The 23,556-nt window shown below is 39.3% G+C and overlaps 2 protein-coding genes across 4 annotated transcripts in view; one reads left to right on the top strand and one right to left on the bottom strand.

Annotated features, from left to right (window-relative positions):
* Positions 1-5: 5 nt before the first annotated feature.
* Positions 6-5,077, top strand: STARD5 (StAR related lipid transfer domain containing 5). The gene is made up of 6 exons (XM_086620634.1): positions 6-95; positions 171-220; positions 361-493; positions 1,844-1,961; positions 2,969-3,062; positions 3,624-5,077. Exons 1-6 carry the CDS (start codon positions 6-8, stop codon positions 3,769-3,771), a joined length of 633 nt encoding a protein of 210 aa, XP_086476760.1. The 3' UTR covers positions 3,772-5,077.
* Positions 5,078-7,651: 2,574 nt separating this feature from the next.
* Positions 7,652-23,556, bottom strand: part of IL16 (interleukin 16) — a 32,865-nt gene continuing 16,960 nt past the window's right edge. For 2 of the 3 annotated variants that reach the window (XM_086620087.1, XM_086620086.1), the window contains exons 7-20: positions 23,095-23,209; positions 22,811-22,884; positions 22,504-22,717; positions 20,900-21,017; positions 19,606-19,738; positions 18,650-18,737; positions 17,428-17,903; positions 14,892-15,030; positions 12,608-13,700; positions 11,925-12,108; positions 10,191-10,292; positions 9,225-9,477; positions 8,228-8,353; positions 7,652-7,970 (exon numbers count right to left, since the gene is read on the bottom strand). In XM_086620087.1, the coding sequence (XP_086476213.1) occupies positions 7,777-7,970; positions 8,228-8,353; positions 9,225-9,477; positions 10,191-10,292; positions 11,925-12,108; positions 12,608-13,700; positions 14,892-15,030; positions 17,428-17,903; positions 18,650-18,737; positions 19,606-19,738; positions 20,900-21,017; positions 22,504-22,717; positions 22,811-22,884; positions 23,095-23,209 (3,309 nt within the window). In that variant the 3' untranslated portion in view covers positions 7,652-7,776. The remainder of the gene's footprint in view (positions 7,971-8,227; positions 8,354-9,224; positions 9,478-10,190; positions 10,293-11,924; positions 12,109-12,607; positions 13,701-14,891; positions 15,031-17,427; positions 17,904-18,649; positions 18,738-19,605; positions 19,739-20,899; positions 21,018-22,503; positions 22,718-22,810; positions 22,885-23,094; positions 23,210-23,556) is intronic. The other variant, XM_009990698.2, reaches the window with a different exon arrangement.

The raw sequence follows: 23,556 nt of genomic DNA, 5'->3' as shown, positions 1-23,556 counted from the left end.
CGGCCATGGAGTACGCGGCGCTGGCCGAGGCGGCGGCCGGGAAGCTGGAGCTGTACCGGCGGGACGCCGGCGGCTGGCGGAGCTGCCGGCGCACGGTGAGCGGGGGGGCGGCGCGGGGGCTGCGGGGGGGCTGGCGCGGCGCGGCGGCTGAAAGGTTCCCCTCCCCGCAGAGCGAGGTTTCGGTTTCGTGGAGACCCTCCGCGGAGTTTGCTGGCAACGTGTGAGTACGCCCGGCGCTCCCCATCTCGTTCGCTTCCCGGGATGCCGGGGTGAGGACTCGCCCCCCGCGGTGCTGCCGCGGGGTGTTTGGGGCCCGGCGGGACTGAGCAGCGGGTTTGGTTTCGTTTTGCCCCGCCGCAGGTACAGAGGAGAGGGGATCGTGCCTGCCAGCCCCCAGGATGTCTGGGAATGCATAAAGCCGGTGGCCGCTGGGCTTAGGACCAAGTGGGACCAAAACGTGAAGGACTTTGAGGTCGTTGAAGCTGTCAGTGATGTAAGTTCCTCAAAAGCTGTTCTGGTGTGATTAATGGAGCACTGGGCTCTGCGCAGACCTTCTCTTGCAGTGCCTCGGGAGACAGCCTGTGTTATGTGCGGGGAGGTGAAAATGCCTCCAAGCTGCACAGCCTCTCTGTCTCAATCAGTCTGACCATAGTGCGATTAGGAATCTTTTTCTCCTCCCCATAAATTACATATATTATCTTAACACTGGCTTATCTTTCTGAAAGGAACTACTAATACATTCTTGGCTAAACACAGCGTACTTAAAACGTAAATGTGTAACAGTAAAGATTCCTGTACTACCTTGTCGCTAACGCTGCAAATCAAGCTAAGCATGATTATTTTTAACAAGCTATTTGTGAGGGAAGAGGAGGTTTAGAGAATACGTAGCCTGTGCTAAGCAGTGAAGCGTTCATGTCATCAGCCATTAATTCAGGCTCCACCTTTCACCATGGCAACACACGATGCTGGATGCTGTACTTGTCGCACTCTGCCCTTAACTGGTGGAGTGACCTTGACCTGGTGCTTTGCCTCAATGTCTGTATCATTAAAACAGAAATGCTGCACTTGGAGCATTACAGATGAAAATGGCAATGGATGAGCAGTAGTTTCTGCTGCTGTGGTTATATTGCCTAATTTCCTTTTTTTTTTTTTTTTTTTTTTAAAGCATATCAGAACCTTAAAAGGTCTTTGGATTTAGCTCTACAAATCTAAAGTGGATATAGGTGCTTGGAGGCAGCCAGGATGCAAATACAACCAGTCCCAGGATGTTTGTGGAAGTCCTGGGAAGGTTATTTTCCTTGGGGAACTTTAGTGTTTATATTTAACGTTTAGTGTTAATTATAAACTTAAACTTTAGGAATGATGCATCTTGCCACTTGAGATTCATAGACTATCAGACTTGCCAGCACTTACCAGTGTGATAGAAACCTCTGCTTTGGGGAGCCTCCATAGAAGAGGATGGTAGTGTTAAGGTTTCTGCAGCGTAACAAATCTGGGTATCAAGTTGTATTCCATGTGATATGGTACTTCCTGGAAAGGAGAAGCCTTTTAACAGTCCTATGAGCATAGAATGTGCCAGATTTTCTTTTCAGCATCCCTTGTGGTATCCCTCCTTAAACAACCAGGAAACAACACATTATCACTCTGTTTTTCTCCATTAAACTGTCCTTCATCAACACACCAAAGTGCTTTTTGACTGTGCTGATTCACATCGTGTTCAACAAAGGACGTAATGGAACTTCGTAAGATAAAGTATAACTGAAAGAGTACCAGAAAGCACAGGGATTTTTCTGCTGTACTTTTGAAAACATCAATTGACATAACTCTGTTTTGTGATTTCCAGACTGTCTCTATATGCAGAACCACAACCCCTTCAGCTTTCATGAAGGTTATTTCACCAAGAGAATTTGTGGATGTGGTACTAATGAGGCAATACGAAGATGGAACGATGCTATCTGCTGGTAAGATGCTTGTGTTGTCAACATGTTAATGTTACGGTAAGAGATAACCAGCAGCTACTGGAAATAAATTTAAAATAAAAAGTAATTAATATGCTGTTTAGTAGTTGTTGATCTGATCTTATTCAGAGATAAAATACTAGGGATCTCTTTACATCATTGTCCTCAGACAGAGTATATAAGTCAAGTTAACACTCAGATAATGATGATGCTGTTGGCCTCTGGTTTCTTCTCTTGCTATGCTTTTGAGATGGAATAAATACTTGATGTACTATTAAGTTCAGGGGGGTGGATGGGTGCTTTTGTACTTGTTTTTTAAGAATTTACAGAACTAAGAGGAGTCATGTTTAGGCTAAATTCTGTTTTAACGTTTTCTGCAATGCCTCTAGATTTTGGTGAAGCCTTTGAATAAATATACCACTCCTGTATGTGGAAATAATGTTCTTATGAAACCAAATAGTGCTGATTTTTAAGAGGCTGCCACTGCATGGAAGGATGTTTCTTTGTTTTTTCACTTCCATCCTGTTGTTTACCTGTTCCAAGTCAGGGCTTTTATTGTCCTGTTGCTCAGCTGCCCCCTTTTCCCATCCTGTTCAGGAATGACCTGTAAGGAATTTATGTACTTACTAGAGTGCAGCTTCTCAACAGTCAAGTGACATGTACCTCTGTGGCACAGATTTGTTGGAAGTAACTCGAATGACCTCACAAGAAAAGCATTGCCCTCACACAATATGGGTTCAGTGAAACTCCCTCGAAGTGTCTTGCTTGAAGTAACAATTGCTTCTAAATTCAACAGTTCTTTGGTTTTCATATTCCATGGCCAGAGTGGTTTCTTTTAATGATCTTTTCTGACCGCTTGTATGGCACAGCCCCACACTGAAAAGGTTATACTGCCATTCTTCTTAAATCTGTTCTCATATAGTGAGTTTACTTCTCAACTGGTGCTTTGAGTACCAAGGACTCTTTCCCATCTTCTGTGAGAATAATACCTTGAATGCTTTTTCTTATAGCCACCAATGTGGAACACCCACTGTGTCCTCCTCAACCAAAGTTTGTGAGAGGTTTCAATTATCCCTGTGGCTGTTTCTGTATACCTCTTCCAGGGTAAGAAGCGATGTATTTGACCATTATGTGTTTTAAAGCCCTCCTTATCTGTTGTGTGGTGTGTTTATGTGTATATGGCCACATGTGATCTGTAGCCTCTTGGCAACAACATGGTTTCTGTCTTCTTTTGACTGGTAATTGTTATGCACTGAGTGGCCTTTCTGTTCTCTTTTTTGTGCAATGAATTAGTCTCTCTCCGTTTCCTAGACGGAAGCCTTTAACATTACAGGAACCATCGTCATGGTAGGATTCTCGCTGACCTCTTAAGCAGAGATTCAGCAGAACGTACAAGTATGATCTTAATTTTTGATAAATGAGTATCCAGTTGTTTATTATGTGGCTATAATTCATAAACAGAATCATGTAACTAATTAAGGCCTAGTTTAATTTGACTTGTGGGGATAGCCACATTAGTTGAAATTTTGAATTAATGTCTGTTGTTTTTTTTTTTTTAAAGTAATTGGAAATACTTATCATCAGATAATGCACGTAAGAGTCATTGTAAAGTTCTTAATGCTTTTAAACTGCTGGCTGTAAAGATTATTTCTATTGTCTTTGCAGAGAGCCAGACAGGACTCAACTCCTCAGTTTCTTTCAGACTGATCTTGGTGGCTATCTTCCCCAGACGGTGGTGGATTCCTTCTTTCCAGCTAGCATAGCTGGATTTTACAGCAATTTGACCAAAGCTGTTAAGACATTAAAAGCATGACAAGACCAAAAGCTGACATCACCAGCTGAGAGCAGGAAAAAACCTGGCAGCTTGAGGGTAGAAATAGGAAGTTTGCCTTACAGGACTTTATTACCAGCAAAGATGCTTAGGAAAGGTGAAGAGGAACAATGTATCAAGTTAAGTAAGTTTTTAAACCAGCATTTTCTACCTGTCTCTACTCAAAGAAATGGATTCTTTTCTAATACAATATCCTTCATTCTCATAATTAGAAAAATATCACACCAGAGGCTGGAAGAACCCTGGAGGCAGCACTGGTGGCTGTCTGTGGGGAGAAGATACCCATACTAGATCTGTTCTTGGCCACACTTACTAGTCAGAGTCTGTGGGGAGGAGCATTGCTAAAATCCTCGTAGCACTACAGTGTTAGCCAGGTGCAGGTCAGCCCTGTTTTGTTTTGAAGCTCCTCATAGACTCCTGTGGAACAATGTTCCTTCCCCAAAAGAAGAGGTAGCTCCTTTGCTGCTAACACACTTCACTGGGTCCAAACCAGCAAATGGTAAAAGCCAGAACAAACTGGATTGTGTGGAGCATCCCACTTGTTTGTTCCAGCAGATTTCAGTACTTATGGTGAACATGCTTTAAGTGCTTTTTTTCTAAATCAAAGTCTACTAGTGCAAATCAATTCATAGGTCTGTGGGTTGGCAAATAGACACTCTTCCTTTCTCATTTCTGTACCAAAACCAGTGATTTCCACATTATTGTGAGACAAACTGCACTGACATGGTGGCAATAAATAAAGAGGATTAAGCACTTTACTTGCCATTTTTTAAACTGCACTTGAAATGACTATTTTTAACTGCACTAGAATGTTTTTCAGACTCTTGCAGTGAGAGGTTTTAATGGGTAAATAATCTTTTCTGTAGCTGAGTCTTGACAGGTTTTAAGGACTTTGCTTTTTGTCTAAGACTGGTTTGCCTCACAGCATTTTCTTGGGAAATCAGCTCCTGATCTTGTGTGTGGTGATGCATTCAGCCTTAGAAAATATTTCTCGTGCTGATTACTGCAGGAATGTCAGACATTGCTATGGATTACGTATAATTACGAAAGGAGAACTAATTGCTGAATTAGGAATTTAAATGCAGGTTGTGATTTTAATGCTGTAACTTGATTATTTAACGAGGTTAATATGCTCTGCTTTCTGTCCCTGTGTTTGGTTTATATTTAGTACAGGGCATGGACTTGCACACAAAATTTCCCACTGCAAATCTCACCTTATGGAATAGATTTTTCAAGGAATCTGTTTTTAATCTAGTCTCGTTTGTGTACAGAGATGTAAAAACTTCTATGAGTGATTAAATAAATATTTTTCTGCTACATCTTGCTGTTTTTCCTGAATCATCCTTTAAAATGGTTCCTCATGCACCTGCTTTGCCATGAAGGAAACATAAGAGCCACTTGGACCTCTGGCAGCTCTCTGAATTCAAGGCAACAAGAGAAGGAAAAGCCTTCACTTCCATTTACACCCTTGGTTGGTCCTTATTTCCAGTTTAGATTGCTGCTTTCTGAACTTAAAAAGAGTAACAAATTCACTGAGGAGAAATTTGGGCCCTGATATTAGAGACTCATACGTATTTATCTACATATACCAAAGTTAGGCATGAAGTTCAGTATCCTGACAAGTTGTTGCAGGATGATGATTAATTTAATTGGCAAAAAGTTCAAGGAGCAGAGCTCAAGTCACCACGTGTTATTCCTGCAAGTAAACCTTTTGCAGACAATTGGGGGTTTTATTAACTTTTTTATTTATTTATTTTTTAATTGCTCTGAGCAATAAAGGTGGTAGGTGGGGCTCTTCCTTGGAGTAAGTTAAGGATCCGTTTTCTGAGTGCTCAACACATTCTATCCAGAAGGAATTAAGAGCCCTTAACATTCAGCCTTCTGCCCTGCAAAATTGGAGATGGAAATGTCTTGGCAAAGATCGTCTTGCAAGATCTTGGAGGACTCCTCAGTGAGACATGCTGCCTGTCACACAGCATGTTTTGACTTCTTTTGATCTTGGCAGATGCCAGGAAATGCAGAGGCATGCAAAAACTTAAAAACTTTGGAAACAAAGTGACAAGAGCACCTCTGGAAAAAAACAAGATCAAACCTGTCTTTAAAAGTTCTATGTCAGTTCTTAAATTGATGAAATTAAATAGCTATTTCAGATGAGGACACCTTCAGCAGAGGGCATTGACATTCTGCAGCTAGTTCAGTCTCTGTTGTTTAAGTTATGAAGCTCACCAAAAAGTGTGATCTGTCTTTTACAGGAAATAGCTTTAACAGTGCTGAAGAGTTCAGGCCCACTTTTCTCTACAGAAATCATTCATGTTTTTCCTATATTGGTGGAAGGGACAAGTAGCTGAAAAATCTTAGAATCTTCTGTATGCACCAGGCCTTTACTTAAACTTTGTTAAGCCGAAGCCAATAGCGCAGATTACATTAAAAACAAGCAATTCTATTAAAAAGAATTAAAACATTCAGAGAGTTTCAGGTATGTACCAGATAAAAAAATATACAAAAAGATTTCCTCTCACGTTTTTCTCTTATTTTGGTTGCTACCCAATTCATAGAAATTTTGTTTTGAGGATTGTTTTGTTGATTTTTGGAAAAGACAACTCAATTGGGAAGGAATTTCGAAGTGTGGGGGCAGATGGCCCATCAAGAATGTGCTCTCCAGGTTTAACATGGAGTTGACTTGTGAGGAAGGGCCAAAGCAAGTCATATACCTGGGTTTGATTCATACCTTCTGCTGCCTGTCCTACTTCCCTTTCTCTCAATTGCTGTTTGTGTGACATTGTGTTAAATGCATGGAAAATAGCCTCTGAACTGCAGTTTATAATTTGGTGAAATTAAGTAACCAAAGAAGGGTGCAGCAAATTCCCTACTATGAGAAGGTGAACAGCCGAGGACAATGACCAGTGCAGTCATCTGGCTTTCAACTGGTGAGTCGCTACTTCCATCCTAATGTTGCATCTGTCCCTTTAGTGAAGTAGATCAAAGAAAGCCGAATGGGTGCACAAGACCATCTTCCATGGATACCCATGCTGCTGCAGGTAGAATTCCATGCAGTGCTTAGAGACCGCTGCCAAAACACCGATAGCAGCATTTGAAGCATAGATTAATTTCCAGGTTATTTAGTGTGTTCAGAACTTTTAACTCCCAAATACTCTCACTGGTACTTTCGCTTACAAAATTAACGCAAAGACATTCCAAAAAATACGGTTAGATGGTAAGAGTTGGTTCTAAATGGCCTCGTTACTCTCCTGCTGTAGTCCTCTGGGACCTCTGGCCAGAGGAAGAAGAACCTTCGCTATATGGCCCTCAGCTTTTGCCTCACCCTTCAATACTGAGAGACACTCCTTTTTTCCTGCCCCCTCATCCCATCCCTGCCATGTTTGCCTGAAGGAGTTGAGATGGTTCTGTCAACTGCTAGCAGACAGTTACCCTAGACAGGTTTTGACTATTCTGGCTGTTCTGTCATTTGAATGGAAATCCTGGAGTCTTCCAGGGCATGTTGTCATTAGACACACAAAGTTGCATCTCCCTTTCTCTGCTGTTTACACATTCCCTAAGGCTTTTCCTTTGCTGCAGTGTTCAGCTGTGGGCTTGTAGACACATTTCTTCCTCCCTAGTAAGGTAGGGAGCAAGACTTGTAGGGTAGGACTGAAAACTTCACGCAGAATGCGCTTCTGATATTTAACTTAACGGCTTAAAATAGGAGAGTAGTATAGCTGTCATGTATTTTATTACAACCAGTATATTATTAATAAAGTCAGTATTTTATAATTCTACACTTTGTAACATCTGTTTCTGAACACTGAAATAAGAATCATGCACTTTTTTTGCACGTTATTTTATCCCAGGCAGCTTACTCTGCAACTGGCAGTAAGATCATGTGTACTTTTCTATGCAGTTTCTGAGTATCTTGCTGTGGTAGCCAAATGGCTGCAAGTAATAAAATCCTTTTTTGTTGTAATATTGGCAGTAGTCTAATTGCTTCTCTTATAAAGTTTCAGATGACTTGGTGGTAACAGAGCTCGAATTCTTCCTCTTGATGATAGCTGTGATGGGCCCATCAGGTAACGACTTGATTATATTCCATGCTTCAAACCGAGTGAGTCCTTGCATGGTAGTTGTGTGCACTTGTAGCAGCTCATCACCAGGCTGAACAGGGCTGCTTTGTTCTAATGCAGTCCCTGGAGAAAGAAAATGAATTTCCTTTAATTCTTTGTGTGGAGGAGTCCTTAATGTAGCTTTCATTTATTAAGGATCACCAGCATGTTCGGTATAAACCACCTGGTCTCAGCAGGAAAAAAATTACTGGCACTGCACAGGATAATTCTGAATTTACAAAAAAATACCATTTTCATGGGTATAAATCAGCAGTCAGTTATGAACTGCACAAGTTTGCATCAGCTAAGAGCCTGACACGTATGCATTTAAGTACGTTTACCTTTAAATATCCTGTTGATGACGATGGGTTTATCTCCATGAATAGAGCCCTTCCCTCCTTCCAGACTGAATCCTAAACCGGCAGGTGTTTTTTCTAGAGTTACAGTGCAGATTGTATCTTCAGTTGCTGGAAACAAATGGAAAGTTAGCAGATGGGCACCACATAGTCTGAAAAGCTGAAACATCTGTTAGAAAAAATGAACTGCTGTTTTGTTTGCAAAGGCACCATAAACTGCCGGCTAAAAGAGAAAACCATAACTTTGAATTCCTCTTTTTGCCATTGGAAGGCCCTCTGGGAAGCTTGGGAGAGAAAGTTGTATTTGAATTCACAGCAGAATGGAAATAGAAAAATGAAAGCTGGTGACACTTACTAGAATTAGAAAAATCTGTTTAATGAACAAAATTTAAGGTAAATATATTTGACTTTAGTTATGAAGTTGTTATCAACTACAAAGCTGCTAATGTTTATTTGCTATATGTAAATAAAGCTACAAATATGCAGATTAGGCTTCAGAAAAAAAAAATCTTAAGAAGGTGAAAGGTTCTGCAAAAATCTGACCTTGCTATGTTTCAGATGTAGCCATCTGCTATATCAAACAATAGCACATTATTTGTTCAAACCGAAATTCTCTTTCACAGAGAAAACGTCTTGTAAACTAGAATCTAACAATATTAAAATAAAGAATCACTGCTCGCTGAGTAGTCATTATACCTTCAATTAGGTGTAATAATCTTTGTATGTCTACAGAAGTTCACACAGAGAATCACACTTGTTTTTTTCAGAGGGTTCCTTTATTTTAGAAATCCATTAATACTTTCCAACAAAGCTATTCCAAATGTCTGTTTCGGGAATGTTTTATTAACCACGCTGTCTTTAATCAGAGTTCTCAGATTTACACAGCCAAAGCTGAGCTGCTTTATGAACACGCAGGATTTCAGGGGAGGAGTAAACACTTAGGAGGTGGGGGCTGCAAGGTAAAGCCACTGAACTTACTCACCAGACTCTTGTGAGGCATCACTTGGTGCTGAAGATGTGCTAGAGTCAACTGAAACACTGAGATTTCTTTCTCTATCTTTAGCTTTTCTAGTGACAACAACAGCTTGTCTGGGTTGTCGAGCCTGTCGCATGATCGCTGAGGCGTCGTTGTGAGTCGCACCTTTAAGAGACTTTCCGTTAATGGATAGTACTTCGTCTCCTTTCTGAATAGTTCCTTCCTGAGATGCTAGTCCATTGGGAAACACTTTGTGGACCTATTGAAGAGCCCAGTCACCACACACACACAAGGAAAGAGGAAAAAAAGGACAAATCACTAGATCACTCAGTTAATGCTTTTTACCATGTGCATTTTCCATTTTTTTGCCAGGAACAAGTTGCTACTAGCATGTTTCAGGACTGAGGGCTGAATAAATTTCTACAGAGAAGTTCTCCCGGGCACAGCCCTCCTCAAGCAGCTAGGAAATCTGTCCAGCCCTGGTATCAGATGGTCTCGACCTTGCTGCCCATGGTACATACCTTGCCTATGCTACTTCCTTACCCTGTTGCTGCTCTGCTAGTGGGAGGAAGAGGGCATGAAGCTAGTCTCTACCTTCCAGACCATTTACATGTCTACACGCTGACCTCATTCCACCTGACCACCCTGCATGGTCTTCTACAAGCATGTGAATAAGTTGTTGGTTACTTCTTGCTGAAGGCTGTGTGTTGTTCTGCTTTGGCTTTGAGAGCTGTTGAGGGTCTATGGTGCTCAAGGAAACAGGACACCACTGCCAGTCACCTAGAGAGGGCAGCTCTGTGCAGAAGGATGCTGTATCACCTATTAAGACCATGATTCTTCTGACAGCATCAGCACAGCTGCCTACTTTGATTATGCCAAAAGCCAACCTCTGTAGTAGAAAAACCAGTAAGTTATATGTTTTTAGATAAAGTAGTTGGATTTGGAGTATTTTTTACAAAAGATGCTACTTACTGTTATCACTTTGTTTTCTAGATCAACGCCCCCCGCCAGGCTGAATCCGAGCCCAGTATCTTCTTCTTTATGCAAAATTGTAACATGAATATCATCAAATTCCTAGGCAGAGAAAGCAATATCATCAAGAACTTCCCAATAGGTTTGTCACAATGATTGGAACACCAGCATGTTTTCGTTTTGTCTATAATGAGACTTAGTAGCATAAGCATAATACTGAGACATGTTTCGTGTTTGGTTTTGATCAAATTTGCCTATCGGTTACCTATTTTATAAAATGCTATTCTGTGTCTAAAATTTTTCTGGTTTGGTAAACAGGTTTTCAGTTGGATCTGGACCATAAACTGAATTATATTAAAGAGTATAGATACGTACTGTAGAAACTGAAAATATTACTGAATCATGTTAGAGGACCTTCTACTTGAAAAAGTGGAAAAATAATTTGGTATACAAATCACGTGGTTATAAGTGTCACAGCTTAAAAAATTGGTTGCCACTCTTATTTTTATTTTTTAACAATGTTCTATTAACATGTAGAGTTAACTAGTAGTTAGTCTCTAGTAACTACTAACTAGTAGTTAGTAACTAGTAGTAGTCTCTGACTACGTTATCCCAAAAATGAGTTTGTATGGGGTAACAATCTAGTTTTCCAAGGAAACATGACTTTCTTGACCACAATTTCGCAATCATGTTTGTTATGTGAGCAATTGTAGTTGCATCTTTTTGGTATTGTCTTGTTTCTCTCTGCAATTGAATCCACTGGCCAACTGCAGCCGGGCAGAGGCTATGTTGCTGCTCAGAGATTGTCCTGAAAATTCCATGAAAACAGTTGACTTGATATGAGAGAGGCTGACATTGCAACGTACCTTTTACTGTTAATCAGACCAAAAATATCAATGCGGGCTGTTGACGAGAAACACAGACTGACACGAAACTTGGCTTTCATGAATTCTGCTTGTCAAACTGCTTTTTGATTGCAACACACTAGCAAAGTTTGATGTGTTCAGTAAGAGTTTGTCTCTGACATGGGAATACGTCCACCTAGTGTTCTGACAGGCAGACATGAATACTGTACCATGCTCCACGCAGCACAGGCGCTAACCAGGACTAACCTGGAAGACATGCTGCTGCAGTTAGCTAAGAGGCAAAAGCTGCGTTAGCTGAGGCTCACTGGTGCGTCAATGCAGTTACGCTGCTTTTGCACAGCTTGGAGTGTCTTAACACAGCAAGCACGTAGCTGCCAGCAGAAGCTGAACTGTTTTCAGTGCAGAGCTCTGGATGTTACCTGCTTTTGCTTTCAGTGTGAGCAGTCTGTAAAAGTCTTTACAGTTCTGGAATGCATGCATTTAACCTTGATTTTGACTTGTTCTGAACTTTATCGCAATTCTAGATGAATCCAGTAAGACTAAAGGTTGTTTAGTATGCCAGAAAGGAGGCACTAGGCATCTCAAACTGGCAACCCAAATAAAAAGAAGGGCCTCCAAATTATCAATGCCTACTTCTGCATACACTGACCTTGCCTGCTGAATAACTGTTATCCCATTAATTAGGTAGGTATTACTCTTGCTTAGTTATCTTTGAATACTTTTTCAAGATTTTTGATCTAGACATTACTACTGGTACATATTGAGATGACTGATTTATTTGTTATAATATCAAGTTGCAAATATTAACCAAGCACGTCCACTCCACAGCTTTCTGGAAATCATGCACAAAAAGAAAACGGAGATTTACCTTTAAGGTTGCTTCATCTAGCGATTTGACTTCCTCTATAAGCTTTGCTAACTCTTCAGGGGAAAGCAGAGAGATGACAGACTGCCCTGACACACCGGATGCTTGAGGTGAGCCGTGTTCCTGTTTCTCTTCCTCTTTCTCATTGTCTGCTAGGCTCTCAGTATATTCTCTCAACTCGGAGAGGCTGCCCCATTGTGACAGGAATAAAAAAGAAACGTTGAGTTTATGAAAGAACATACCCACAGAAGCATAGCACAGACAATTTTGGAGCAGTCGTCTTTTGATCTAATCAGTATTTAATTGGGCTGGTAGCTCCTGTAGTAAGTATTATAAATACATACAAATGTAAATTCATCATGTTAGCTTAGGATTAGGATCCATCACATAAAATAATAGAAATAATTTCTTGGCCCCAGCCAAAAACAGACTTCAATGTATTTTATCATGGAGATGCTAGAAATATTCCTCGAGAGGAAGAGTGAAATATACAGGTGTTTATACAGTACAAATTAAAAACAAGTGCAATGGTCATGTGAGTCATTCAAATTTTTTCTCTAAAAAGTTCTTAATCTAGTCTGTGCTTTACTGTTGCGTGCTGCTACCTCAGAATGTTAATCTGCCAGCAGATCAGCACAGACACTAATGCTGCTCTGCAAATCTGATTTTTAAATATGGTATCTTACTTTAGAGAAAACCCAGTGTCCAGATGATGATTCTCACTTGCGGGTGAGAGAGAAGTCCCATCCTCCTCCACAGAGGACTGAGACAATGTGTCCAGAGCTTCCCATGCGCTGTTTCCAGACGAGACTGGAGACTGAGGAAGGCAAAGCAAAGATTTCATTAAAGCAGATGACACCTGGTTACTGATGGAATAGATTTTGCTACACTTTTCATCATGTGCCTTCATCATCTCACAAGACTGGGTAGCAGTAAGTGGGAAGCTTCGTGATCTTAGGCTGTGTGCTTTCGCTACTGATGGAAGATGGGAAGTTGCAATAGCTTCTGTAGTTAAGAGATCCGAGGAATTTCCAGTGTTGGCATTGTTGCTTTTCTCTGAGCTAGCTGCAAGAACCTCCCTGGGAGAGGAAGATCTATCTAGGCTCTTTGTACCCGTGACCACAGGTGACTTTGACTGTTGTTGGCTAGTTTCACAATGTTGGAAGAAGGCTTGGTGTAAATGGGCTGGAGCCACTTCTGACTCTGTTGCAGTGGGAGAATGTTCTTTCTGAACTGATGGTTTCAGGCTAAACCTTCGGTGTATTTTTTCGGGTGACTGCGGAGCACTCAAGGATTCAAACGAGCTTATTCTTTGTTTTATTGAGGATCCCCTTGGAGAGACACGGGATAAGCTGGATAGCAGTTCTTTGCTGGAAACGCTCTCAAGGTTAGGAGGACTTTGATTTGCCTGTGGTTTTAGATCTGAATTTGCTTTCCTCAGTCCTTTCAGACTTTGACGAAACCAAGCTGGCTTAGGTGCAACAGGAGGACCCTTTTTCACGCTGTCATTTTCATCTGATTTTAGTACTTTTGAACCAAATATTTCTGACTCTGATTTCTTCAGAACTGTCTCTGAGCTGCTTCGAGTTTGATTCTCTTTGTTTGTGTCGATTCCAGGTTGCAAATCTAAGTGGACGTTGTCTTCACTCATGGTAGGATTAAATAAACTTTTTATGCAGTCGGAAATTTTAACCCAAGGGTCTTCTGTTGTATAAAGACTATAATCTACCCGTGCTTGTCTTTTAAGTATAGGCCTTTGTACCGATGCAAGCGGATTCCCTGTATTAGAGAAACATCGATTATAAACAAGCCTCCTTCTAATTCTCCTTCTCTATCCCTTATCTATGCATTGCTATTAATTCATTAAATTTGAATTTCATTCAACCCTCCAATAGGTACTTTTTTAAGTTTCTAAAAGGTATAAACTTTTTTAAATTTCAGAACTCTTGATCTGCAAGTTCTGATTCTTGACACTGAAATTAACTGGAAAACAAGACTTTTCCATACTTGTATACAAGATCCCTTTTCTAAAGGGCCTGCAATTTCTAAAGGTAACCTGGAGTTATTCTGGGGTGCTACAGTCATGATATAGGCTATAACAGTTAAAATAGAAGGCTAAAATTGCAATGTTGTTTGCAGCCTAGTGAAAAAGCTGGTATTAGAGTAAATTCTTTTAAAAAATAATTTTTCTTTCCTACCTTTATAAGTATATCCTGCTATAGAAAGACTCTCCCATGAAGATCTTTAATATTTATGCTTCCTTAAATTTGTGCAGGCATTTCCAATTGTATTTTTCTAGGAAGTAAAAACTTAATTCTAATGTAAGAATATTTTTTACATTACAGATTGATTAAGCTTTTTAATCTTAGACTTGGTAGAGCTAAATGGCAGCAAACTTTTGTTTGTGCAGTTGCACAGTTACTATTATCTGCTTCAGTGTAAATAAATAATTTTTTTTTAAGGCACAATAATTTTTTTTAATGATTTGAGCCAGAAGTTGCAGAATTACATGATGGTTTAGGTTGTAAGAGACCTCTTGAGATTGTCTATTTTTCTTAACACTAAGTTTCCTTAATTCTATCTAGCACAACAAGATACTTACTTATTATCAGTGGTTTGTCCCATTGCAACACTTAAGCCTTGAAACTATATGTAAAAATGCACTTTAGAAATGCCAAAACTTACCTTTAATATAAAATTTTCAATATAAATGTTTCATCTGAAGAAATAAAGTAATAGCATACCTGTCCATTAGTGCTTTTTTACAATAAATCATCTGTTATGCTTCACTTTTTCAAAAATTATTGAATAGTTTGAAATTTCATCTGTTCACCTCAAAATTTACAGATATGAATTGAAGTCTATGTTTAAAGAGGAAGGTGAAGTCAGCTTGAAACCCATTTTGGAATCCAAACTAAATGCTAGGTTCAGCTGAAAAAAAAAAAAAAATTTGCATGGAATTAAACATACCCAAGTTTGCTTTTCTTTCTTGATCTCTGCCCGCTGGAACAGCAGCTATGTGTTCAGTATCGTATGCTGTAGAAGTGGTAAAGACACTGTGGGTTACATCACTTTGATGTCCCTCTAGCATTGGTTCTCCAGCTTCCTGCTGTGAACAAACAGGAAATAGTATTGTGTCAGAATGTACTTAGACAAACCACACTATATGTGAATCTGAAAAGAAACCTATATTTTCATTTGTTTTTAATCTGAAAAGAAATACTGAATAGAAATCAAGGTTTTACTTCTGCTTGGGACGTAATCCTCATAGGACTTAATTTATTCTGTATTTCAAGAGTGCTGGCATGATATTTTATGGTTACACTTGTATACAGACTGTGAAAAAAATGCAATTAACATCTCAAAAATTTAGTAATAAACTAAATATTCTCTGACATGATATTAAACTTTTTTCTTTTGAAGGCTTTTGCCCTTGAGCGCAAGCTAGACAAGCTAAATCCTTACTGCACTTTTAGAGCTCTCCCTTTCCTGTTTTTGGCTGGAAACATAGGGTCAGAGGCTTGGTTTGAGATTGCAGTAAGTGCCACTCTCAACACCATTAACGCCTACTCTGGAATCGTTTGATTCCTTTGTAACCAGTGACACCAATTTACCATCTGCTCTGCTGTGTCACTGGGAGTGCTCTCTGCTATGTAGTTAAGCTTCAGGATTACCAATAGTAACCAAAAGCAAACAAAAAAGACAGCAAAGGTCTAGGAACAAATGAGATTGTCCTGAAAAAATCAGTAATTGAAAAATTTCTTAGCTTTTCTGTAATGAGGTGGTGTTTGTTATGAAGCTTTCTTATTCTAGGACAACCTGTCTCCATCCCCTGCTTACTAGGGTCCTCCTTGAAAGTTCCACTTGTGTTCTGTTGCTGTTAGATGTGGACATCAAACATTCAGTAAGAAAGTAGCCAATTTGGAAGTACTATGAACGTACAGTTTGATCTTACTCTTTACTTTTTTACTGATGCAGTTTAAAGGACAGTCAAAAATATCAATTGAGCATTCTTAGTTATGAAAAAGCAACCTTACAGTCTGCAGGACTCCCATATAAAACTGCAGTATGCAGGCCTCTAACTAATACAAAATGTTTGGGAATAAAAATTAAAAAAAAAAAAAAACAAAAAAACACCACTAATAAAACCTTCTCTTAATGATCTGAAGTATATTCTGACAAGAAACACTCTCTCCTGGGGACTTAAAGGAGCTATTGCCCTGAGATACACTGACTGTCTTACTAGAGGAAGTGATCTTCATTAACAGAGCTTTACTTTTCATGGACTTAATTGACCTTAAGTTGTTTTTTTTTTTTCTCCTTGTAATTTAGAATAACTGAATACCGAAGAATAAGAATTTGAATGCAGTGATAAACTCAACACGTACTTATGTCCTTGAATTTTACTTCTGAAAAGTGATTTTTTAGTAGCTGTTGATGAATATGATTCTGCTGCTCTCTTCTTAGGGGATGGTAAAAGAGTGACCTCACACGAGGTCCTGAATTGAAACTTTCTGGGATATTAACATTATACATGGACTTCAGTCTGAGCTGTATCATTTTATTTTGATCTTTGCAGCTTGGGAACTGATTTGTTGGGGGGAAGTTTTTTGCATGGCATTAAGATCGGTTCATTTCTACTGACATATTATTAAACTCCAGGGGAAAGAGGTTTCATTTTTAAACAAACCACAACTTTGTTTCAACATGCAGATCTCACAATCCCTCACGCTCATGCAAATGTGAAACGCTGTCTTTCTGTTCTATCTTAGATCTAAGAGAGGGAACTGAAAATTGTAACGTACAAATATACACTCAGTTTTTAAATACTGTAGCTCATCAAGAAATAGGTATGTGCCTCACAGTTTAAATGAGTTTATTTAGTACCTTCTGGTCTCAAGAAACATATATGAGCCCAAGATTACCTGCTGTACATAACGTTAATGCTTTCTGCCAATAGAAATCCACTACTGAAACAAAGACATTGTTTCACGACTTCTCTACTTCAAAAATGATTTGATCCTGTAATTGTCAAAGTTAAGATTGATAATACCAAGCTGACATCAGAGACTGTGCAAACTCCCCCAGTCCCAATCCAGATCACATCGCTGTTCCAGTCACAATGGAACCAGGGAGTGCTTGATACCACCAGTGGCATATGTTTGCGAGAAATGGCAGTGAGGCACTCGTTCATTCTTGATGCTGCTTTCACTGGGATTTTAACTTGGATTCCTTGATATGGAAGAAAATTTCTTTCAGACACTTCTCTGCCTCCTGACCTTGGTTTGAACATCAAGTTTTGACCCAAACTGGCTTCACTAAGATAAACACACTATTTTCCAAACAGAAAAGTCTGATCCTCTTCCCCAAGTCCTCACATATGCGTGCACACTTTCTCTTTCATCCTTGCCTTTCTTCCTGCCATCATACAAGTCACTTTGCCTTTCTCCATCCCCTGCCTCACAAATATGTGAACACAAGAAAAATTTTGCAAATTTTGTTTTACCTGAACAGTTGCAGAAGGTGATACAGCCACTTCCGATACAAGCTTTTCTTTTCTGTCTGCGTCATGCTGGTCATTACAGGTACAGTCCTGCTTAAAATATTTCCTTGGTGGAGGTTTGGGCTTTGATGATTTAGGTTTTCTAACGAGGATCTCTGATGATTTCTTAGTGTTTTGCAAGGGTCGACCTTCCTCACTACAAGTAGGAGGGGAATTTCTCTCTGAATTATTACCAGACAATGAGTACAGCAGGCCAGGTTGTCTGGTAATTGGTACATCCATGCTATGTACTCTTGCTTTCAAGTCAGTCAGTTGGTATGCAGCACCATTACCACAGGAAGACCTAGGGTTGTAGCTGCTGTCGCTGCTGGAGCGGGTCATTAGCTTCTGTGTCCTGTGGTTGCAATGAGCAGCATTCCTTTCAATATGTTTTTCACATGGATGTCTTCCATGCCAGCTCGTTTCTAATTTTTTTATACCTGTATCAGGAACACGTTCAAAATGTATATTCAGATACATGCAAAGAGCTCACTTCTAAGATTCAGCTGATTAAATTTGCAGCTAAATACTATCATCAGTTGATGCAAAGGTATGATTTATGCATTAAAGGGTTTTGTAGATCAAAGAGTTAACAGCTACATTCTTGGGCATCAAAATAATGTTCCATTTTCCCTTAGAGAGAGAGAGGGAATCAGCAGTATAGTTTTACTGATGATGATTCTGTCACCTTTGGTCCCTTAGAAGAAATAAGGACACCAAAAGGAGTATCATTGCAATATGTTACTGTGGGAGGATGTCGTAGCTGAACTGGGCAAACAGCTCTAACCACGACTGCGTATGCCTTTCCTCACAAGGGGATTAACAAGCTGTTTGTCCCCAGGACATCACCTGCATTGTGCAGTTCCTTGCTATCACAGTCCTGTCACCTACTGACAGTTGTTTGAAAGGCTTTAAGCAGAAGTTATGAGTTTGAAAGGATGAGCAAAAGGGAGAGGAAGTTTGCACAAACATTTTTGCTGACGATCAGATAGATGTGTGTTTTCTCATCGCTTTTCTCATCACATATGTTAGGAGGCACGTTAAGAGCACTGTGCTGTGAGGTTTTCTCCTCTTCCTTTCTGCTCCAGGTTACTTCGCTGTTACCAAGATTCTAATACAGCATGTGCTCATTCTGTGTATCTTTTAAGTCAAAATTATGTCTCAAAAAATGCACTTATTCCTTTACCTTCAGTACTCCATTGGTGTCTCTCCTTTCCAAATCTGTTGTTTTCCACAGCTTGTGCAACAGCTTCTTTTAGCTGTTGCTCAGATACCTAGGAAATATCGTGCCATTATATTCTTATGAGATTGCTGTGGGGTGAGTAACATGTAAATATTTATTCCTTTCACAAACTCTTCCAAGTCCTGCAAGTCCTCTAATGGAAACGAATAGTACTATCACATATCAGTTAATTTTAAAGCTAAGTAAGTGCACACCACTATATTCATATATATTCCAGTATAGCTGAGGTATATCTCTAGATGTGCTGTGTATATTGGTTGCTTAGATAAAATAAGATCTTTCAAAGATAAATGTTCTTTTGTATATTTCACTAGAAGTGGACTTTTAGATTTACCAGTATAAGATAATTTAATACTGTGGGTTTTATGATAATTTATGCAACAATTTAAACTTGATAATCATTTATACAGTATTTAGTGTTAGAAAGTATTTTGTAGAAAAATCTTTCAAGAATAAAATATTTTAGTTTAATAGTAATTTAATTATAAATATTGGTTGGGCAAGATCTAAATTTTAGTTACTGAAAGATGTGTATAAACATTTTTCTTTTGGGGGGGTATGCTCCCTCTTTCAAATTGTTTTCTTATTATTGGGAATTCTCTCTCGAATTAAAAAAAATGGTTTTTAGTTTATTCCTTAAATGTTATTTCTGTAGTTTCCTTATTCACAGCACAGAAACTCATGCAAGACTGTCTCCAGTGATCTTCAAATCTTGCATGATTATATTTAAAACAGTGCATATCTCAGGTTTGTTTGTGTGCACCAATGCTTATCAAGAAATCAGCATCTTTGTTATCAACGTTTTTCCACCTGTTTTAGATTAGCACTTACTCCCTCACTTATTCTTAGTTCTTAATATATGCTTTATTGAAAGTCAGAAAGAATACGGAGTGTGCTACCTGTGGTTCAGGATGTCTGCTAATGATAATCTGCACTGCACCTGGATCACAATGGGTTAGCACAGCATAAACTTCATTAAGGGTCGTATTTTGTACTGAAGCTTCGTTAATTTCAATAATTTCATCTCCACACCTGCAGAGATATTTTTGAAAAAGAGTGAGGATGTAAACAAAACAGATTTTCTTTTTCTCCCAACCTTGTCTCACCCATGTGAAAACAAAAAGCAAATTCATGTGATTGACCTCTAATTTGTTCACAGATTAAATTGTTATGTGTAATTGTTCCTGGTACAGAAAATGGAATGGGAATGAGTTAGATGTCAAGGTCTTTTTGATGTAACTGCCTTGTTGCATGCAACCTTTGAGCTTTCTTCATGTTTAGCTATGCACACGTTGTATCTGTGATCTTTCTGCTGTATGCAGCTCAGCTGCAGCTTCTACCTACATCTTCCTTCCTTCCTTGCAAGTTAGTGCTTCACTTTTTCATGTCTTTATGGTCTGTAAGTGTTATTTAGGGTCAGAAAAGATCTTATGTTTCTGCTACGTGTAAGTAAGTGTTAACAGAAAAATCCTGAACCTTTCTAGATGAAATCTAAATTTGACCCATGTGGAAATTGAGATTGCCCTTCTCTGCTTACTGCAAATACCCACATGCATTAAGAGGCTGACCGAAGGCACTGATTTGTGTCATACAAACTTTCATACTAATAGTGTAAGACCACGGTTCTTTCAGCTCAAGTCTTAGGCATGTAGAGAGGAGGATTACAGAGCACCTAAAGTTAAACCAAAAAGCCTTTACTGAAAATGCTGTGTTGAATTCTAAATGTGTTCAACAATACTAATTGGTCATAAATCTTAATAAGTGAATTTCTACATTCCCACTAAAGCTTATTTCAGCAAATCTGTATTTCTACTGGGCAAGATGGGATAAAATTTGAGGAGCTTGTGTCAGGAAATAACAGTGTTTAAACAAGCCAGAGTATGCCATATGTTTGAGTTTTTCCAGACACTTTCTCACTGGGAGATCTCATCCAGGAAGAATGGTATATGCTTGTCTAAGACCCCCAAAGCTAGCCCAACCTGGACAAGAGACAATAAATTCACTGTGTTGCTGTATATGTGGAAATCCCCCATATCTTAAATAAGCATGCTTAAACCCTTAGAACAGAACAAATGCTTTAAACACGAAACTCTGAGAAAGCACTATGACTTCCTGCCCAAACAGGTCAAAAATAAACCCATAAAACAGAGCAATGAAAAACTTGTGGCATAAGACATGTTTTTCTCAACCTACCTGAGTCTCCCATCCATATGTGCCACAGAGCCTGGTGAGAGGGTGTGAATAAAAATCCCTGAAATACACTGGAAGTAAGGGATGCTACATAAACCAATTCCAAGGCCAACACCTGGCTCTGAAAGAATTAATAGTAATAAAAAAGACATAAGAAGCAACCAAAACAAACCATTGAAGAGACCTTTTTTAAAACTGTCTTCAATTTAATTATTTTTTTCTATATAAACCAGAACCAAAGCCATGTGTTCATGAAAGTTTCACATTCAATGTTAGCTGCTGCTCCTACCGCCTCTTTTTTTTTTTTTTTATGTCCTCCCCTCATGGTTAAAGCAATTGCACACCGGTATTGCTCGTGGGTTTCCAAGATCCGGTTTGCAATTCATTACTGATGTGTCACAGACAGTATGCAATACAGGTTTATTTTGCAGAATATCTGTCGTTGCAGAAGAATTCAAACGACTTTATAAGGAGACAGAATAGAGAAGGAAAAAAAAAAGAGGGGAAAAAAGAAAACAACAAAAACCCCCAAGAATTATGGATGCGTGGCTATTTTTTGCTATATCATCTAAATCTCCTTTTTGTTTTATATAACACTGCAGGGCTTCTCACAGTAAGGATTACAGGTGATTATTAATCACAGGACTAAGCCTTCCAGTACTTAAAGGGGGCCTACAGGAAAGCTGGAGAGGGACTTTTTACAAGGGCGTGTAGTGATAGGACAAGGGGCAATGGATTTAAACTGAAAGAGGGCAGATTTAGATTAGATCTAAGGAAGAAATTCTTCACTCAGAGGGTGGTGAGGCACTGGAACAGGTTGCCCAGAGATCTTGTGGGTGCCCCATCCCTGGAAGTGTTCAAGGCCAGGTTGGATGAGGCTTTGAGCAACCTGGTGTAGTGGAGGGTGTCCCTGGCCATGGCAGGGGGGTTGGAACTAGATGATCTTTGAGGTCCCTTCCAACCCTAACCATTCTATGATTCTAATACATCCTACGATTTTTGTGAACTCGCCCTCTTTGCTCTGGACAATCGCTCTGATGTCAAATCCCATACTGTGTGTTTGCTAAGTCATACTATTACCTCGTAGAGACTTAGCTTTGTTTGTTGCTTTTGATGTTCCCATATTTAAAAGTTTATTTCATCTTGCCAGAGGTTGTTTATAAATAGAAAATGATGACAGTTGGAGAGGAGGTGAAGAAACTATAAGTAGATATGTATTTTGTTTGGTTTTTAGGTTTTTCAAGAATGAAATTAACTTCTTGCATTATTAAGGTTGAGTTGCATAATCTGCTTAATAATTGGTAGTTTTTGCCAAGAGGTTTACTTTTTCATGCCAAGGATATGAATGCAACTGTAATGCTTGAGTGCAAAAAAAGAAGAAGAAAAAAAAAGAACGATTGGCTTTTGATGACAGATGGTGTTCAGAATCCTGCTGTTGATAGATAGTTGTTAGCACTAAGACAGGCACCAACATCTAATTTAGTGTATTAAAAACTTAGTTGAGGAAAAGAATCAGGTTAGTGAGGAAAGACATTCAGGGAGCGAATGAAGAGCGTTTTGTGAATCAGTGCCTTGTTTGCCAGTGCTCAGTTAATTTTAGCACTTACCTTTGTTTAGGGTAACTTCCATTATGACCCTGTCATTGGGCTTTGTAGAATTTAATGAGAATGCTGCACTTTCCGAACTGAAAGAGCTGTTTTCTTTGGTTATGCACGTACTAGAGCTCAGGGACTGGCACAAGTGGGGTGACAGACAGCTGGAAGCAGAATGAGGCGTGCTGAAGCTTGTTCTGACTGTAAGTGTCAGAAGACCCTTTTTGGCCTGCAAGAAAGAAAATATAATGATCGAATGGGTTGAGTTCACATGCGTGTTGTGTGTAAAGACTGAAATTGTGCCGGAAGGAGAGTATGTAACCTTGAATTTTTGTAAAGCATCATAGTGTGTTAATCCGTGCATGGATTCTCCATTCAGTTCCAAGATTTCATCACCTGTTTTTAAAAAGAAAAATAGCACTGTGTTACTATAACTGTATTGTGCAATAAGTTACATGATACATACGTGTAAGGAGTCTTGCAAATGCAATAATGGATGCAGGTGTAAAAGTCATTTATGGCTCATTTCAGATTCACTTTAATCTGCCTTTAAGTATCATACTTTGGGAACTTGTAGTGGGGAAAGAGAGAAGAGGGATTTCCCACCTTCTTGTAGCCTTCCGTCAGCAGCAGCAGCTCCACCAGGAAAGATGGTTTTGACATAGATGCCTATTGGTCCATAAATGCTGTCTTTCCCTCCAACAATACTGAAGCCCAAACCCTAATTTATGGAAGAACAGTGTGTGTGAGCCCAGGTTCAGTTCTCATAATAGTTCATTTGCAATTTCTTCTGCGTTAGCTACATGGGCAGTACTATTTAATAGAGTAGTATAATCCATGAAAAAATAGTTAACCACATGCCAGTAGCAAAAGCAAAGGAAAATTTCAGCTGAATACCGGCATGATATGCTTTTTGTTTGTTGCCATCAATTAATTCACTATTATAAACACACAGGAAGGTGTCTAAATTCTTTTAATTTGCCCTTGAACCAATAAGTCATCTTGAAAGATTAATTTATCTGTTCTTCTCCTTGGTTTTCTCTCCCATAAATGAGATTGATAAAAAAC

The sequence above is a fragment of the Tauraco erythrolophus genome, chromosome 14 (assembly GCF_009769465.1).
Source record: "Tauraco erythrolophus isolate bTauEry1 chromosome 14, bTauEry1.pri, whole genome shotgun sequence".
In the NCBI taxonomy this organism is placed as follows: Eukaryota; Metazoa; Chordata; class Aves; order Musophagiformes; family Musophagidae; genus Tauraco; species Tauraco erythrolophus.
The sequence above is the reverse complement of the archived record's forward strand: the minus strand, read 5'-3'. Positions and strand labels throughout refer to the sequence as shown.